Genomic DNA, 20,235 nt, shown 5'->3' with positions numbered 1-20,235 from the left:
GTCAACATCACTGGATAGTTTTTGATCCCCGCTCTTGTTTTCCCCCTAACTGTGATAACAGCACTGACAAGCAGTAGCTAATGACTTACCATCTGAATCAATGCTGTTGAGAGCTGTGGGAGGGATGACAGATACTTTACAAAGGCCAAGGGGGCATTTTGTTGGTAACAAGTCTCTGCATGAGGTATGTACCTGTAACAATAAAATCACACTAAATTTTCTAGACCTTGGTTTGATTAGCATGATTTTAGGTTCTTTGCTTTAATTCAGGTATTTGAAAGATAAAAAGAAACTCATATAACAGGAAATAAACAGTAACTGAGTAATTTCAAGAATTTGTAAAGAAGTATCTACCTACTTAATTAAAATATAGAACACCTAGGAGGACACAGCAAACTCCTTTCAGCTTTATTTTTATCTTTTTCTATGAAGTAAAGCTGTAAATAACTGTAGAGCATTAAAACTGAATAGTCAACAGTTTTATTGAAGTACTATATTCCTTTCTGACTTTTCACATGCTTTTCTAATATTTTCCCCACGTAGTAACAGACATGAAGAAATTCATTATGTTTAGGATCTGCACTGAGGATACAATGATGCATGCATCATTGTTCTGTATTAGTGTACTTAACAATTAAGGTAGGCCTTGTCAAAACACAAGACAGCCTACTAAGAGAAGGCCATAGTTAAGGTTCAAACTCCAAATTTGAAAGGATTCAATAAGTATTTATTACGGTTTTCAAATGGAATTTTTTTTTGTCACAAGGCACTTGTAAGCAAGCCAGCCATTTACCAAATCCCTTTTATTCAATGTAATGAAAATTCTTGGTGCTAACATTATAGCAGCTTGCCACTTAGTAAAATATTTCTACATATGATAGAATTAATGGATTTTTCCTGGCCATCAGATTGCTCCACATTTTATTTTGAATGGCCATTTTCTCATGACTACTTAGAAGAATGGTATTTGGCAAAAATAAACTTGAAATGCTTCCTCCACTTATGAGAATATACGTGTAATGTATAGCAAAGGAGGGCAAAATTGCTCAACAATGCACCATGATTACTCACCATGGCTTTGCACCAAAGACAACGCCAGTCTTGCAAGCGTAGGACACTGCCACATGTTTTATCACATACTGTGCATTTGGCACTCACAGGTAGATTTCCTTCCAGCCACTGGTGTGGCATTGAAATCTGTTCAACCAGAATTTTTTTTAACAAGACTGCTTTAAGAGCCATTATAATATAAACAGATACTTCTTTGCATGCTGAATACACACATTCCTGGTTTTATATCGCTTTCAACAGTAGCACATATTCGTATAGTTTAGAATCCAGATCTGTCTTCTTAAATGCCTAAAGTAGCACTGATGGATTAGATCAATAATCTAGTAAATTAGTACATTAGTTAAAGAATCTAATTTACTATTATAGAAAGTACATTCTTTACTTACTGTTTAATTAATTTGTTCAGTTTCATTTTAATCAGTATTCCAATGAGAGGGGAGAATGAGATCCTTTAAAAACAGTATACTTGACTTTACTTATCCTTTCACTTTACAGAATTATAAAGAAAGTTCTTGAGCTTCCTCATTTGATCAGGAGCACTATTTAGAACTAAGCAAAGGATCGCTTTCTCTCTGTCTCTCTCTGGTTCTACAATTAATTACTTTGTATGGAAATCAGAGTATACAAAGTAATTAAAGTCATCCATTATTATAGGTTTTTCTTTGATTATTGGTTTTATATATTTCCACCATCTGAAGATCACCAAAAATTTCTCATCTCAGGAACAACTGTCATTTTAAATAAACAGCATAGTTTCTGAACTGGCTGTGGGAGCAGCATAGAAATATTAGAAATAAATAAATAAATAAATAAATGCCCCTGTGCTCCTGAAAAATTTATATATGTCCCTCACTGAAACCTCCAGAGTGTCTTAACAGAGGAAGCTGCCTATTCAGTGTTCTTTCAATATTCTTGGTAAAACTCACCCTTTGAAAAATGATATTTTACATACCCCATCTTCATCTTCAATGATATCCTTCCCAATGGATGCCAGTGTTGTCCATTTGCAGTTATTAGTTGCCCGGACAGCACACCTCTTATGGGCTTTAAATTTGCACACTAACAAAAAACACATACAAAAAAACAAAAACAAAAAAAGGGGGGGAGTACATAATGAATTGAGTTGTGAGAAATTATATTTCCTACCTTTTCCACTCCTCATTTTTGGTGTCTATAGTTGTTTGCTTTTGTTTTTTGGGGGGCTTCTTACTGACTGGCAGAATCAGGAGTTCATAAACGGAAGCACGTACAGAATCAAATGTTTCTAACAGTTTTCATTCTGTCCTGGGCTAACTTGGCTGTAGTATTACTTTTATTTTTTGTGAGTTTTGTGAGTTTTATTTGTCAAATGTCAATAGATGAAATGAAACACTTCATTTTATTCTATTAAAACTCTTTTGGTTATTATTTTTTTTAACTAATGCAGGGACTGGATTTGGCATATTATTGCAAGCCCATGATTTCATGTGCCAAGCAAGATATTATAAATAAATGTTTACCTTCACAGGAGAGTCCATGAGATGTGACCCCAGATAATGCCTCTCGACACACATTGCAGTATGTTGGGCGTGCATGTGAACAAGCATACCAGTTATGCATTCCTGAAAAATGGTCCATACTATACTGGGTAGACTGCAAATGAATAAATAAAAAACTAAGATGACTTAACAATAAATGTAACATAAAATAACATGAATATTTTATTTTTATGAATCAAGATTTGTGCCAATATAGAGTATATTAAATACAGAAAACTTGAGGAATAAGAATGCTTTGCCATGGGTCAAATAAGATATAAATGGTAAATAAACTTGAAAGTATAGTGGGGATAAAATGGATTCTTCCAACCTGTACATTATAAAGATTAATGAGAGAGCAAGAAATGGCTACCACCAAGAATTTTTAATCAGAATACTAGAGCATCTTTGAATTTGGCTTGACTGATAACCTGCAACACTAGCCACTAGAAACAAGAGGCTGTTGAAACTTAAAGAACATCTCTGTTGGAACTAATAGTCAATGCTTTCATTTAATTACAGTTGGAAGGGAGCAACCCATCTAGCAGAGCACTGTGTTGTAGGATAAGATTACATACCCACTAATCTGAACATTTCCTGTAGCTTGTTGATAATTTATTGTACTGTAATCCTTAGAGGTACTGGGAAATAGTAACTGCTTAACAGGAACATGTGAACATTTTTTTTCAAATTAATTGTTAAACAGAAAAATATACTGCAAAGCTGCATGAAATATATTTCACATTCATAGTTTTCTAAACATACCTCAGTTTTACAGTAGGAAATGATGTCAAAAGACAACAAAGGCAAAATATCTTCTCTCAGATTTTAAAACACTATTACTATTTTAAAAGAACCAAATGGTAGTACTTGGGAGGACATGCCTGGGACCATTTGATATCATGGAGAAGTCTACCTGAGAAGGTCCTTCCTGGATCACACTACAGCTTTCTACTGATATAGTTGCCCTACCAGAAGCATTCTATCACCAGCAAGGGTAAACAGGAGAAGATATTTTAAAGGCATGTTGAGTTTGATCAGAAAAGACTAGGGAACTGGATCCAAAGCCCCCATGCCCCAGAGATATTCTCAAAATAAAGAAAAAACTGAGTCTTGAAACTTGCTATTTATTCTCTCACTGAAAGCAATTTAATTTTTAAAATTAAAAAAAGGAAAAGCCTGCAATGTGGCTCCAAAACTGTTTCCTGAGAGAAGGCAAAGAAAAAGGTGTACAGGGCTTAGAAAGGGACAATCATTCCACCATGGTTTCTCCTTACCCTGCCACTATAGGTGTGAGGGTTGGAGCTGGCAAGGCAGGAAACAATCCCGATATTAGACAGGACCACTGTGTAATCACAGGCCAGGTGCAGACAGCCAGGCAACGTGAGAATCATATTCCAACACATTCATTAAAAAGGCTGATAGAAAGAAGCTTAGGATTTAAACACTGAGGCATTTAGGAGATCTGCACTGCTCCATGTTTTTGAGTTTTTACAAATTGTTAAAGATCTGGCTGTTCTCCCAGGCTTTTGGATAGGATGGTGACTGAGCCCCTTTGGTTTTTGATTCTGTCTTCCAGTCAGCTACATTCTCTTTCTTTGATATGTTATCTTCTCTTAATTTCTTTTAATTGTAAGCTGCCCAGAGTCCCTGAGGAACTGATTGATTGAATGAATGAATGAATGAATGAATGAATGAATGAATGAATGAATGAATACACTGGATATATAGAACCAGAATCACAATCTTCTAGAAGCTGTTCTTCATCTTATTAAGGCTGTTTAATAATTTGTGGCAAAGACTCTTTTCTAGTCAAGTCCCTGAATTTCTGTGGTTTCATCAAGTTTAAGAGAGGATTATTGCTGGCAAACCTAGTGACAATAGAATTATTAAACTTGGCTCTTAGTTACATACTTATATACTGGTTGGTTTGTGTATATTTATTTTAACTTTACTTTTTTAATATATATTTTATTTTGACTTCTTTTGATAAAAATATATATTAATAGCTCATTTCTGGATTCATTTCAGTGAGCTATTAATATAGTAATAAGTCTATCTATACAATTTATTAATCTATTAATATAGAAGCTTATTATACAATATACATAATATATTAATATATTAACAGGCCTTCTACCTATACAATTATACAAACAGATGGTTTCCAAAATAAAAGTAAACACTTTTGGTTAGTAATTTCTTAACAAAATTATGCTTAATTATAGCCTACTTTTTTGTTGATATTCTTGCTAAATCAAAGATGATTATGTAGCCCAGAGGGACCTAATCCACTTTCTGCATGTGGCCCCTACCACTTGATTTGCAGACCTGTCCAATCTGGGGATGTCATAATGCCCCAGTATCCCTTTCGTAGCTGCCAGAACGGGGCAAAAAGATAGTGAGCCTCCATGCTGAAAAAGATAATTTACCACTGTTGTAAACTATTCTCCTTTTGGATACATTTATGACAACTGACCTCAAAGAATACTGAATCGTAACTGATGAAACATACAATATAAAAGAATAAGAAGCAGTAAATATCCTGCTGGTTGCACTGTTCCAAAATATAAGAAGTGGATCTATATTTTTACCTAACATTACCTCAAAATGTTCACGATTCTGTACAATTTTTAGTGCAGCAATCCAGTCTTCCATTTCTTTTCTGTTGTCAGCACATAAGATGAGCTTCCGACATGGAGTAATAACCTGCAAGGTAAGAAAATTGTGTCCAAAACCCAGAGGTACTAGAAGAGAAGGGAAACAATGAAGACCTGCTCTATCAGTTTCTGAAACAGCAGACTACTTCATCAGAGGTAGTAGCTTCTGGAAAGATAAAGTATGCTATGGAGCAATAACCCTTCTTATATTGTTTATGGGAAACTGTCCAGAGTGACTCTGGGCAAATGTGTCAGTGCAACATATAACCATTATATATGGCTAGAGATCCAAGTGAACAGCAATATCCCACTGTGCACATTCATTATCCCCCTCCCCCACAAATTCTGTATACACATGTATACATACATAAAACTTTCACTCAAACTCACCACTGTCTCTGACTCATGTAGACATATTTACATACTACAATTAGAGTTTAAAACAATTTCCTGTGGAAACAAAGTAGGCTCTTTAAAGGTTTACATGGAAAGAATTAAAACTCAAGAGATTCTCCTGAAGATAAAAAAAAAAAACCCAAGCCCTCCCCCACCAAGCTTTCACTCTCAAAAAATTCTGTGTTCATTCTAACGTATCAGCATGATATTCTCCTAACCACTATTACCACCATAGGTATAGAGTTTGCCTTGCTTCAATTGATAAATCTTTCCTCTTTAAACAGTAAAATACATGCATTCCTGTGTCAGAGAAAGGGAATCCACTTCTTCTACTTTTGAAATACGTGCTGTGAAATTTTCAATATATACTGTTAAATAACGCTATGTGTTTTATAGATACATACACCAAGAGAGATCAATGCATGTAATGAGCTAGAGTAGAATATAATTCCTGATTTGTGTGACAATATATCTAATATGGCCTAAGAGAGGTTGGCTAGTTCCAGAATAAGAAAAGATTGTATCTAACATACCCACATGCACACAGAAACATATTAATACCCATTCTCTGCCTTCTGTTTTATTCACTAGTCAGCCTAGACATAACAGAACAGATTTGTTTCCAATTAATTTAAATAAAGTGTCTATTACACAGTCATAGTTTATTACACAGTAACACAGACATTACTGCACACAATCAGCTAGATACTCAGGGCCAGTAATAAAACAGTCCTTTAGTTATTAACAATATATACTTATACCACTATATAACAGTACAAACTATTCTTATATGAGAATACTTTTAAAAAGAAAAAAGGAAGTATTTTTGAAAACATATTACTAAGTTTTTCCTTGTATTAAAAATAATTTCATTCTTATTGTGCTAGTGGAGGTAATTCTTTCAGAAACAAGTTAATTTTTTCCATGCATTAGAATGGTCAAATTATACAGTACCATACTCTGATTAGGATGTAACTATAACACAGGATGCTACCTTACAGCATATACTTTCCATGGCTTACACGGACAGTATGCCTCCAAGATCCCAGGTATAGTATTTGCTATCACTTTTTGACTGTACTTTATTTAAGTGGAATGCCAAGGATTGAAAGGGTAGCTTCTCCATGAAACACACATGTTCTGTGTCATTGAACTGTAGTTTCTCCCTCATATGACAGTGATCTTACTAAATAGAACTGGCACTTTACATTTGTGGAGTCTCCTTTGCTTTTTTCTAGAGTACCAAGATCTATCATCCAGAACAGGATGCAGAGGACACTTACAGTTAAAGAATTCTGAGTCCAAGAATATTGGTTTTGAGTACTAGCCCCCCAAAAGCCAAGATCACAGTCCTTTCACACAAGAATGAACTCCTAATTACTCTACTGTTGCTACTGCAAACAACTGGGAGTCAGAAACCTTTGCTGATCTAGTGAAAGAGGCAAGGGATCTGATCTGCTAATAGATTGTGAGCCACCTTTTGCCTATCTCTGAAGCAAAGAGCACAAGAGCAATGCATTATTTGCCACATTAATTTCCTGAAACTAATGTTTAAAGTATATTAGCTATAAAGTCAAGAGAAGCCAAATATTAAATAAGCCATATATTAAATCAGCTATACTTTGAACCCTATGAAGACCGCAAGCTCCTGAGCTCCCGAATAATAGTAAGTATGAAAGTGTGGGGCAGAATGTAGCATTCTGTGAGGCATACATTGAGGTAATCTGCCACAGAAAGACAAATATATACTGCAGTTAGCATACTAAAAACTTCTAATTTCCAGTTGCGCCCATTCCTGGACCTCCACTGCTCTCATTCCTGCTCTGCTCACTGTCACTCATGCCCTCGTGACTTCCCATCTGGATTACTGCAATGCACTCTACATGGGGCTGCCCCTGAAGAGCATTCGGAAACTTCAACTGGTGCAGAATGCAGCTGAATGGGTAGTAAATGGTGTCAGGTACTCAGCACATGTAACACCACTGCTTCGTGAGCTGCACTGGTTGCAAATGTGTTTCCAGATGCAATTCAAGGTGCTGGTTGTCACCTTTAAAACCCTTCGTGGCTTGGGACCAGGTTACCTGAGGGACTGTCTTTGCCCAGTTGTTCCTACCCATCCAATCCAGTCTGGCAGGATGGGCATGCTCTGAGTCCTGTCAGCCAAGGCATGCCTTTTCTACCACAGCGCCTGCCTTCTGGAACACTCTCCCTCCAGAGATGAGGATGGCTCCGACCCTGTTTGTCTTTTGTAAGGCCTTGAAGACCTGATTATAATGCCCAGGCCTGGGATCCCGAGTGTGTTAAGGGCCCCATTTCCTGATTATGTTAACATCTGTGGATTATAAGTTTTCTTGGCTGCTGTTATATATTTAATTTACTTTTGTATTGTGCTTGAAATTTGGTTTTAATTGATTTTATGACTGTCACTTGTTTGAGATGGGCGGCCATATAAATTGAATGAATGAATAAACGAATAAATAAATAATATCAATCCCTGACAGTGTACCCCTGACAGAAAACAGTTGTGGTTTCCTAGATACATAACATTTTCCCTGTATTTATAATTAATAATAATCTCTAATTTCTAATATTTTGTAATCTGTAGTAAAATGAATTTATGACAATGTTTAGCAATTTTTAAAGATAGGATTTATCACAGAATCAACATAAACTGGGACTGAATAGTATGAGTTACCATGACCAACTTAATTTGGAAGTGAAATTATGGCTACAAAAGGCAGATTGCACCTTTGCTCAATCTGAATTAAATTAATAACAGTTTCCTGTTAGGTGTTAATGAGAATGCATTAAAAGAATTAAAGGAATAGGGCAATTCATGAAAAGAAATGAGATGAAAGATCATGCAGAATACATAAAATAGATTATTCCCATTGTAAGATTATTAATGCACATTCTGTGCTGGTGAATAAATGTGACAGCTAGAACTGAAGACAATGAAAGTTGCCAAGAAAAAAAAGGTGGGGGGAGAGAAATGAAAGCATATTCCGTCAAGAACACTAAGGGGCAGACCCAAGGGATTTCTAAAAGGTCTGGCCATGAAACAAGGTATCATATTTTCAAGCGTACTAAATCACAACACAACATGCCACAGACAGAAATTAGGAACTGTACATATACCGAACAGGTAAATCAAGACCACAAGCCATCCAGCAGGTTATAAGCCAAATCAAACACAAGCATGCTGTCAAAAAAAGGAGCATACAGGACACATTCTCAATGGTCCTATAAGGTCACTTTATAGACAGGGAATGTTACAGCAGAGATTAACCTCAAATGCAATCTGTGAATCCATGACAGGACATAAAAATAAACACGTACCCTTTATCGCTATTAGTCCCCCTTTACAGCAGACATCATACAGATACAGGAAACATATAGACAAAAATATCCTGCAAAATAAATACACAAAAAGGTTGATCTAATTAAGCAATCCCAAAATTATAATGCATACATAGTAACAACAGTCCATATACAAACAACTGAATTCCAATATGATCTATAATAAAAGCCTATTATTTTGTTGGCTAGGGATGATGAAGATTGTAATCCAAGTCATCTGAATGGCACCAAATTAGGGAAGGCTGTACTAAGGCAGGCCAAGTGAAAGTATATAAAAAAAAATACTGTACAGGAATATACAGTAGTCTCAATGTTTTTTCAGAGAATATTCTATGATAAAAAGGGGGAAAATATTTGGATGATTCTCATAAATTCAAGATGATATACTACAGCATGTATATTTTGTTGTGTTCAATTGTGTTCAATTGTGTTGAACGGTTTCTATTGGTTTAGGTAAATTTTTAAATTTGAATCAATTTGAAATTGCTTCAAGGATTTAGAATTTTCCTACTGACAGATTTTGTATAAGTTATTTTTAAATATGATTACTAAAAAAAGCCAATTTGAATATATTTAGTAACTAGATCAACCTTTATGTGTTTATAACATACAAAAAAGTTCTGTCATCTCTAAATATCATGACAGAAACATATCAGATTCAAGCTCATTGTCTACTATGTGTCTTTCACTACCACACACACAACTTTTACTAAAGCACATGGAAAAACTAAGGATAGTATGAAGCAGAGAGAATAAAATACAAGAATATAAAACATGCAAAAATAAGGAACCTACTGCTTCCATTCTGAACTTGCTTGTTAAGGATGATATGAATATTAACCCAACACACAAAGGCTGTTTTAGATTGTAATCCACCACAATACGACACAAATTTTCTGTATACTGTCATTCTACCTCAGGACAATCTCAATAAGTATATTCAGAAATCTAATTTTTCATATCCATTCTAATCTCATTAAAATAAACATAAGCCTTTAAAGAAAAACTGAGGAAAAATAGGAATAATTAAGAGCAAAATGAATATGCTAATTCATTAAAACAATTTTCTTTACTTTAAAATCCAAAATTAATCTTTATTCTCCCCATTTTTTTATTATTATTGAAAGCAATCTCTTTTTTATTTCATTTCCACAGAGAAAGAAGTTTAACATGAACTGCCTCATTCTGATTCTGTCAAAAGAAATTTTTATCCACTGCTTTCTCCAGAGCTTTCCCAACATTTGTCAACTGCTCTGAACATTTTCAAAAAAAAAAAAAAAAAAGCAAGGGCTTTGGTAAAACATGTAGTAAAATGTCCCTTTATCAAAACAAATGTCAGTGACCACCAAGAGACAGAAAAACAGTTTAAGGATACATTGGCTGGGTCTGAGATTAACTTAAAATATGTAGAAACATACTACTACTTTGAGGTAGTCAAAATGAATCTGCTAAATATAGCTATCCTGATGCAGCGGGCTTCTGAAAGCAGCCTGCGCTGGTGTGTGACAGAGACTGATATCTAGCTGTTTCCTCTTTACTCACATCCTGCTTGTGTATTATTTGTCAGTTTTGAGTTCCCAAGAATTTCAGGACTTTAAAAACAAGAAGTTATAGGGAGGATTTAAAATAAAATGCACTTCTGAAAATAAAATTTACCATTAATTAATTAATTAATACCATTTGGGTTTAACAGCCATATTATTCATGCTAAAATTAGACCTACACACTTCTGTCACTTCAGAATAATATAAAGGTCTCATTCAAACTTTTTTTGGTCAGTGGAGACATAAGGAAAATCAAGAAACTGTTACTGGCACAATTACAAAATAATAGTTTTGTTGGGATAAACACATGCTCAGATTAGAAAGCAGAGGTTGGATGTAAGCCCCAAATATAAAGTTATGCATTTAACTCAACATAGCATTAAAAATATATATCCATTTCACAAAATGAAAACAGAGTGTGGCAACTGTGGAGGCTAAAATATGTGTCACTATCCATGAAACTGACCACAAGGAAGAGAACCCAAATGATAAATTACAGATTTGAGTCCATAAATCACATAAAGAATGGAATTAAAAATCAATCCACAGAGTAAAAACAGATGATTCAGAGAAAAATCCCAGAAGGTACACACAAAGAAGCATAAACTATTCAAATAAGCACAGAGGCAAAACTAATCTTGCCCCCCACCCGGCGAAAATGGATACATTTTGAAGAATTTACCCAAAGCAAATACAATGGAAAAAACTGTCCCTAAACAAACATTTCAGAACTAAAAACGATTGAACTCCCTTACAATTGCTCACATATACAGGCAAAAGCCCTGCAGGGTTATTTTTTCTCCTCCCACTATACTTTTTTAAAAAGAAAATTTAGCTGGCTGGCTGAGCATATAAAAAATGAAATTCTGATCTGCTTCTTTCTTTTTCAGAGAATATGCTTGATTCATTTGAGGCTCAGGGGAATGCTGTGAAATGGAAGGGATGAAGGCCCAGCATCACAGTTGAGCTAGCAGGGCACATCAAAAATTAAATAGGAAGGGTACAGCATTCAGCAGGTATGTACAGAGATGATGGGACACTATGGTGTCCACATATATAGTATCAGTGATCTGAAACTTACATTTAAATCATGCAAAATTTATGCTTTTATTACAATTGTCAAAATATGCTCTTTAGTATAACACAGAAGCTGGAACAATTACAGACTTGTGACCAAATTAATTTTTACTCTTTTGGGGCCACAATGAGATGAAATTTAGAATAACTGTACTGACTATAGCAGGGGATATTTGAGCCACATTTCAGAAAAACACTTGTGGATGTGCACCTTCCGCTTTCTGCTCCAATGCCTGCAATTAAGAATCCAATATGATTATATAAACAAGTATTTTATTAAGTTTGCCTTTTCACATTTCTTCCTACTATTTCTGCAATATCAGCTCAAAGTTCTGTAATTTTTTAATACTAGAGAAAAACATTCTTGTCAATTTTACCCCTACAGTGCATTTGTTCTCCCTCTATTAGAACTGTTGAAGTGAAATCCCAATTTCTAGAAAAGTAAAAATTATGATACAATTTTCTAACTTCTACAATATGATGCCAATGAACAATGATTCAGCAGTTCCCAAACCTGTACAATTTTATATAAAATCAACAATAAATAGAATACTATAGTCCACATATAAAAAAGGAAAGGGAAATGCAATTGTAAATCACTTTCCTATATGGCCTTCATCAAGATGAAAGAGCTGATACAAAGCTGATATCAACAGCAGTGGAAGGTTCACAAATACTCTGAGAGGTATATGTGAAATAAGCCTTAAGTACAGAATTTAATATTTTTAGAAGCTGTATCTTTCATCAATCATTTTATGTCTTTTGTAAGAAACTTCAACTTATTTTTCCCTAGACTCAGGTTTAAAACTCTCCAAATATTTCACAGCCCGCTATCCCACTTAAACTACAGGATGTTTATAGTTATTTCTGTAGAATAAGGATTGGTGACTTTCTTTATATTGAGAAGTAACTTCAGCTGAAGATAATCTATTAGGCAGTATGAGCCAAAAATATGCAGAACCATCTGTTTCTCCCCCTCTTTTTGACATGACCTACTCTTTGTCCATCAGATACATAACATACTTGCTTCCTTTTATACTTGTCCATCAATTGCTTTTGCCAGAGATCTGAACTGATCATTTATACTAAGTTTTTGAGGTAAAGCTCAGGGTGTCAGCTTGCCAATTTCTACTACAAAACAATGGAAGTTATTTCCTTTTTGAAATACCAGCCTGTATTTAGCACTGATTGCTTGATATTTGTACAAACTTAATAGGAAAGAAAAAGGAGGAACAGTCTGCAATAGAAGAAGGTCCAGTTAGCTTTGTCTCCTAACTGAAATTCTGTACAAATCAGTATTCTGTGGGGGGAAAAAGACTGCACAAATTGACAAATGGATTCTGGATTAGCACTGATTTTACTAGAAAAGAATTAAATTATTATTTTAGGTAGCTATTTTGCATCTACTACCATGAATAAGTAGAGATACTTTCTTTACCCACAAGGATAAGGATATGATTAATATTGCTCATCATAATATCACAATGCTATCTGATATACCTACAATAACTTTAAACAGATCTAGCACAGCAATGTCGATTTCACCATATATACTATTTCATTTTTCTTCCAAACATTAGTTAAAGCATTTCATAAACTTGCAAAACTGGTCTGACCTGAAAACATAGCAAGACAAAGACAAATAATTGTTTGAACAGGAAGTAATGAGGGTTCTACATTACCTTCAGGTCTCTGAAAAACTGTCTGTACCTCACCTTAACTCATTCAAATGAGTTAAGGACCAGTGTCCTGTATATTTACAGTAAAATGTGAGATTATGTAGCAGCAAGTGAAATAACTTTCTGGTTGCTTTCTTGTTAATATTTATCAGTCAGCCTCACCCATAGATAAAGTCTATATTCCATATTGCTCTCTCTGCCTCGTTATCTTTTCTTATTTTGCAGTAAAATTGCTGACATTAGACTGCTTTCTCTGGGAAAAGAGTACTCTCCCAGCTCAGGGTCAAATTCCTTTCTCTAGCTCTAACTTCATTTCAAACAAGCCACAGTTGTTACAAATCTAACAGAAAATTCATACAGTAATTGTAAAAGTGCAAAAGAAAAAAGTATCTTTCTAATCCAAATCCCAGAAAACTAAAATCTGATTTAGAAGTTTTCTAAATATGGATATTCCCCATTTTGGAACCTAAATTTCATAATGCAGCCAAATCAGTTTCTTTTTCTTATGGATTTAGATCTGGCATGTTCCTTTCAGTCTACTTACATGAGATGACCAACACTGCTTTCTGAAGGGATCCTGTGTCTTAATGGTTCAGAATAATACTCCTAAAAATTACAAATACACACCAAAGCCACTTGTTATATAAGTCAATACAGTCTTAAGGATGGAGGCCTTATACCCTTCAGATATTCTGATCTTCAACTTCAGCAATTTTTTGCCATTTTCCATTCTGGCTGAAGGAGTTCAAATCTAAAATAGCTGAAGGATATTAGATTGACTATCCATCCCTACTTGTTTATAGCAACTGTTGTTCAGTAGAGTAATCAGGAGTTCTTCAAAAAGGATCATTGCCTGTTCAGAGACCCTCTGCTAAAATACATTCTAATGGTATATCCAAACTAAGCCAATACATAACCATATGTAGTCTTTTAGTTGTAGTTCCTGATTTTTTGTAAAATGTTATATTATTCTATTTATCTTATGCTGCTATATTGGTTTGTCATTTCATTATTATCAACTGTTCTTGTTGCAAACTAGGAATGAGTAAGTGGTTAGAGACTGCCACTGCCTACCACAACACATACAGAGGTTCTTTCCATATGGCTCTTCAACCAGCTGAGAGAAGTTGGGAATTGAAATTGAAAGTTGGGAAAATTTAGGCAACAGCCACAGTTGAGAAAATTTAGACAATAGCCATAGTAATTCTGGCTTTCAAAGATTCTCCTTGCTTGGTAAGAAAGGGCAGTGCCTTCTTTACCCCTACAAAGTATCATACCCATCAAACACTGCTGAGCACAATGGACTGGGTTTGGGACTGCAGCAGTAGAACATTTAGATGTTAACTTTCCACAATGACCCCAATCCTGTAACAGAATTTTTTAAAAAAAATTAAGGATTAAAACTTTTTAAACCCTTAAAAAATTAGTTGAACTACAGGGAAAGGTGGTCAGGTCTCTTCAGCCATATAAGGGTTGTAGGTGACCTGTGAGCCTTCGTTTGACAACCTATATTTAAAACTAGTGAACATATGCCTTTGGAAGGATTAAAAAAATAAATAAATAAATAAAAAAGAAAATTATTTTTGTTTTATTTGTAGGAGAATAACTTATAATGCTTATTCAAAACCCCAAAGCTGATTTCAGCTTGCCTTCTAAGGTGATTTACTACTGAACATGAACATTTATTTCTTCATTTAATAATACACACTTAATAATAAATATTTTTGAAGGAAGGGAAGAGAATTCCCATGCCATTATCCTTTTATATACATTTTCTATTTGCAGTCTTTTAAAATAACCTTAATTTTTGGTCATCCTCAAAGGTTCTTGTAAAAAAATCAACTGATAACTTCTGTTATCAAAACCTAAAGTAGAATAAAACTACTGCTTAATCTAGTTTACCTATGGGTCAAATCATAAAAAAAAAAAAAGTACAAGGATTAAGTTGCCTACAATAATTTTCCTTTTTAAAGACGCAAAACCCATCTACAAATTAATGCAATCTCTTCATCATGTCTATTTTCCTATTCATGTTAACTAATCATATTTCATCTATTCTTCAATTTGATTACCTCTGAAATTTGTCTTTTTTAGTTCTAGCTGATTATAGAGAACAATACTGATAAAGAATAAAGAGAATAATAAATTAATCAGATAATACATTAATCTGACAATAAAACTGAATCTTGGTGAATACAATACTAGATTAACTGCCAAAGGATTTTAAAAAGTATGCTGATATAATAGGTCCTTCTACATATCTACTGTACAATGCTCCTGTTACAGCCAAATGCTTAGCAATCTTTCTTCAACATTAAGTCAAATGATTAGCAACCCATACTGGTACTGTTCATTATTGTACAGCACCTCTTAATCTTAGCTAAAAACCTAAAGAAACAATACATAGTACAGTATTTATATATTATTACAATGTATAATGTAGGTATAAGGGGACTTTATAACTAACTGCATTGTACATTGTACATCTTCAGTGGGAAGCCTGAAACAAGAAATATCTGTTTGTAAAGGACCTGGCTCTAAATCCGTGATTCTCAAACTCTGGTCCGCTGACCTCTGGTGGTTGGCCAGGTGGGCCACTGCAGCCTTCCCATGATCACGGGTCAGAATCTGCTTGCTACCACAGCCCTGCTACCCTAAATATAGCAATCCCAGCTGGTGAGAGTGTACTCAGCCTTGTCTCCCCACATCCACTGACAGTCAGTCACATGTATAACCTGTATTACCATATTTACTAAATAGGAAGATGAGGTTTTTCCCCAAGTAATTATCTGTGAAGAGCAGTGGTGAGTTGTTTTACATTTCTAGTTAAGTAGAAGGGGAAAAAAAACTGTTGAAGAGTCAAGAATAGGCAAGAGGTGCTGCCTTTGAAGATTAGAAATTACTTGGGAGAGGCTGTCTGCCTAATGAATTTAACCTGTTTTGTAAAGTAACTCTCTTCCTTCCTTATTTACCTTTTCTCAGTTCCATCTAGCTATGTTCCCACCTCCTCTTTTCCCTTCTCTGTGGAGTGAGTAAATCACCTCAGGATGGATGGATAGATAGACAGAAGTTACTGAACAGAGGGAGAGAAATTTCCCAGATGGGTTTCAGCTGGACTTGGCAACTCTAGGCTATTAAGATGAGGAACCTGGATGTTGCACAGGATTTCTGTCTATTTCTATACATTTTTCTATGTATTCTTCCTTTTATTGGATGGATTGTTTTAAATGCAGGGCCATCTTCCTTCCATATAAATACAGTAATGTATGCTGCACAGTCTTTCAATTTTTTTAAAAAAAGAAATATTTAATGTTTCATGAATACATTTATCTAATTTTGAACAGAAACAAGTATGAGCATGCTCTACCTTATCACAAAACTGGGAAATTTTTTACCATTAGATATCACTGAATTTATTATGTAACCTGACTGTTTTGATGCAGATGGGGGGCAGTTATATTACAGTGGCCATGGATCAATATTTAAGCAACAGATCCCGTACCCTCCCCAAAGTATGCTGAATTTAGCCATTCTATAGCATTGCCTAAAACCTATTTCAAAATTATATCCCATCTAAAGAGACTCTGGAGACAAAGTAATTGAATACTGCTTTCACATGTGACCATGTGGGTGTTTTAATGGAGAACTGATATTACAAAATTGGTTCAGCTCCATACTCTCTGGTATGCTTACTAGCCAGCTGCAACCCTGTGCCCCTTTCATGTTTCTGAGCTTTGTAGAGTGACTAAAACTTTCTTGGGTACTCAGATACAACAATGAATGCTTGTAAACAATAAATCACTTCCTAGAAATTAGTTATACTAATAAATTAGTTTAACTGATTAAAGGATGCAGATAGTAATCAGACTTTTACATATGAGAACTGTAATTTGAGTAAAATTATATTTCTATATATGGGTACAGATTGCCTAACAAAATAATTTTAGGATATTTTTTCATTGAAATTAAAGCACAACATGCACTGGCCACCAGAGACAGCCCCCAGCACATGGGGCAACATCTACTTATCCATTATTTTACATGACAGTTTGTGTACTGTAAATCAGCACTTTCCAAACTTTTTGTTGATGCAGACCTCTTGTAGATAACCTGTGAAAGCTTTTGAAGAGAACCACAAAGAAACAATCCCTCAGATGGTGTTCCTGGGATTTAAACAATAAATTTGTTTCAAAATGGAAACAGTCAACATCTAGGGGAATCACTGAATTTCACAAAATGCTAATGTTCCCACTTAAATCCTGAAAGGTTTCAAGGTAAAAAAGACAAACTCTCATGAGATTTGGGTAAGAGTATAGTAATCTTGTAAGACTGGATTATATTCTATTATTTCAGTTTTTTAAAAAATGGCAACCACATTAAGGACTACCAACAATACCTTCACAGATCTTATCTGCAGTATCTTTAGAGACTGCAGGTTAGGAAGCATTGCTGTGAGTACTATACTACACTTACTTGCTTTACACAATCTACTCATTCATTCAAACTGTTTCTGAACTGCTTGTTATATAAATTTTGGCATCACAAAGGTTAACCTGTGAACCTTATCTATATTACTGGTTTCAAATGTTAAAATGCCACCCTGAGGTCCTTGAAAGAAGGATAGTATAACATAAGATAAAAAGAGTACAGGGAGATAAGCCAAATTACCCAAATAGGGAATGTAATATAATATAAAAAATGGCCCTTGCTCTACTTGAGCTTTGCAAACAAATTACATAGATAGCCCAAGAACAAAAGAACATAGCAGAGCTCAGTGCTACTGTTCAACATATGGAAACAAACCTTTGGAATCTGGTTTCTCTTCAAATAAAGCAAAATATATTTACTTCTTCCAGGAATGTTAATGGACAAGTTCTAATTTAAGTATCAATAGTCACTAATTAAATGTACATTTCCTACCTCATCATTACTGATCTTGAGTACAGATAACAAGTGAAAAGCAAAATTGTAACAATGCATAGGTCCAACATCAATACCTGTATGCAACCGTTTATCAAACAAGGTTGTAACGATCTTTAAAAAGAAGTACCTCAATAATTTAAAAATAAATGTGCATTAAGCAGACTCTCTTCAAACAAAGATTAATTACACCCAAGAAACTGAAATTAAGGATCTCCATGTATGTTTGTTTAGGAATAGGCTATGATCAATAAATCCATTAACAAGAGTCTAGATACAATTCATTCATTTTAAAAAAATGCATTTTTTCAATGTAAAATTATATAATTAAAATACTAAATGCAACAAATACAAAAAGCAAACAGTACAAACAGTAACAATTTAACCAGGTTAAAACAATAATATACAAGAACTAAATTAAAGACCTGCTGAAGACAAAAGATCTAGTTTCTAATGAAAACCAAAGGTGTCATTCTAGGATCTATTTAGAAAGACAAGTACCCTATAAGATGCCACCACTGAAAAGGTATCATCTTTTATTGACTCCCATTAACTTATACTTACACATCAATTTGGTTGGAAGTGATACAGTTCCTAACAACAAAAGCCACTGTTCATTCTATTGACCTGCAGATCTTGTCATATCTAACTGTAAAACTTATCTTATTCACAGATCACGTCTTTTTTTTTAGATTTTTTTTATTCCACCTTTATTATTTTTATAAATAACTCAAGGCGGTGAACATACCTAATACTCCTTCCTTCTCCTACTTTCCCTAAAACAACAACCCTGTGAGGTGAGTTGGGCTAAGAGAGAGTGACTGGCCCAAAGTCACCCAGTTGGCTTTCATGGCTTAAGGCGGGACTAGAACTCACCATCTTCTGCTTTCTAGCCTGGTGCCTTAACCACTAGACCAAACTGGTTCTCTCTCTCTTTTTTAATGTTTATTTTTTTCTCTTTATATGAATAGCCCCCATTCCTTGTGCTTCAAAATCTGATTGTGTCTTGAAGCACTTTACAGAACACAACCACCTAATGAATTGATTCATAAACTCACTATATGCTCAGAATTTGGGAAATGGGAATATTTATGGGATTTAGATATGATCTATACCCCCTCCAAATAACTTAAGCTATTAAAATATAGAATGCAAATTCACCTTCACTCTAAAAAATAAAACGAACAGAAAGATGATAAAATAGTCCTAAACCTGTTTGAAAAGAAAGAGAGCAAGGTGCGGTTTGACACATTTTGGACGCCAAGTGAGAGTGACATGCCTAAAGTTCAATCTGTCTCTTTGCAAATACATACAGGAAATGTGTCTTTATCCTGTTAGATTTAAGTGCAACTTTTTATGGACTTAACATTTTAGACCAAATAAGCAAGCTCTGATCTTTATTTATTTTTTTACTACAAGCTATGGTTTGAGAACACTTTGCTACTAGATACTACTTTTGTATCGGGAAGCAATCTTACTGGCATTTACCTGGGAATAAATCCTACTGTTTAACATGATATTGTGGGGAAAATAGGAGGCAGGAATATTAAGCAAGTTTGCTGCCTTGAGTTACATATGCATAAAAAGGCAGAATAAAAATGTAATAACAACAACAACAACAACAAGGATTCTCAGTAATTGGAATCAATAATCCAATTACTCAGTAATCATTCTGCAGTGCTGTAGTACTTTTCTGGAAGAGGAGCAGGGAAGCACAACACAGGGCTTCTCAAATTTTGTGGTGCTGTGACCCCTAAAATGCTATATAAATGTGTGTGATCCCCATCAGGAATAAAATTAATTATTTCGTTGGGGTTAGGGTTAGTCCAGAAATGAATACGTTTAATAAATATATTAAAATCTATATATCATATAAAATGGAACCTTGATGTTTATAAAATCAAAACTTTCTCATTAGAAAGGAACAATAAAGCAATCAGATTCAAAACTATACAAATAATAAGGATGTGCTTGCTCAGTTCTGTATAATTTCTGGAATCTGGGTTTCCTG

General features: G+C 34.5%; 1 protein-coding gene across 7 annotated transcripts in view; it reads right to left on the bottom strand.

Moving 5' to 3' along the window:
- Window positions 1-20,235, bottom strand: part of DGKD (diacylglycerol kinase delta) — an 82,336-nt gene that overhangs the window by 30,883 nt on the left and 31,218 nt on the right. For 4 of the 7 annotated variants that reach the window (XM_088132533.1, XM_088132534.1, XM_088132537.1 and 1 more), the window contains 5 exons: window positions 5,193-5,297; window positions 2,571-2,703; window positions 2,024-2,130; window positions 1,072-1,197; window positions 90-192 (listed from right to left, as the gene is read on the bottom strand). In XM_088132533.1, coding sequence (XP_087988659.1) covers window positions 90-192; window positions 1,072-1,197; window positions 2,024-2,130; window positions 2,571-2,703; window positions 5,193-5,297 — 574 coding nt within the window. Of the gene's footprint in view, window positions 1-89; window positions 193-1,071; window positions 1,198-2,023; window positions 2,131-2,570; window positions 2,704-5,192; window positions 5,298-8,983; window positions 9,055-13,307; window positions 13,440-20,235 lie in introns of those variants that run through there. The other 3 variants (XM_025175429.2, XM_088132535.1, XM_025175435.2) reach the window with 3 other exon arrangements.

Source organism: Python bivittatus, unplaced genomic scaffold (genome assembly GCF_059951505.1).
Source record: "Python bivittatus isolate LINGU-HERP-01145 unplaced genomic scaffold, Pbiv_v1 ctg000980_np1212, whole genome shotgun sequence".
Taxonomy (NCBI): domain Eukaryota; kingdom Metazoa; phylum Chordata; class Lepidosauria; order Squamata; family Pythonidae; genus Python; species Python bivittatus.
Note: the sequence above shows the minus strand (reverse complement) of the source record. Positions and strands in the feature narration are given on the sequence as shown.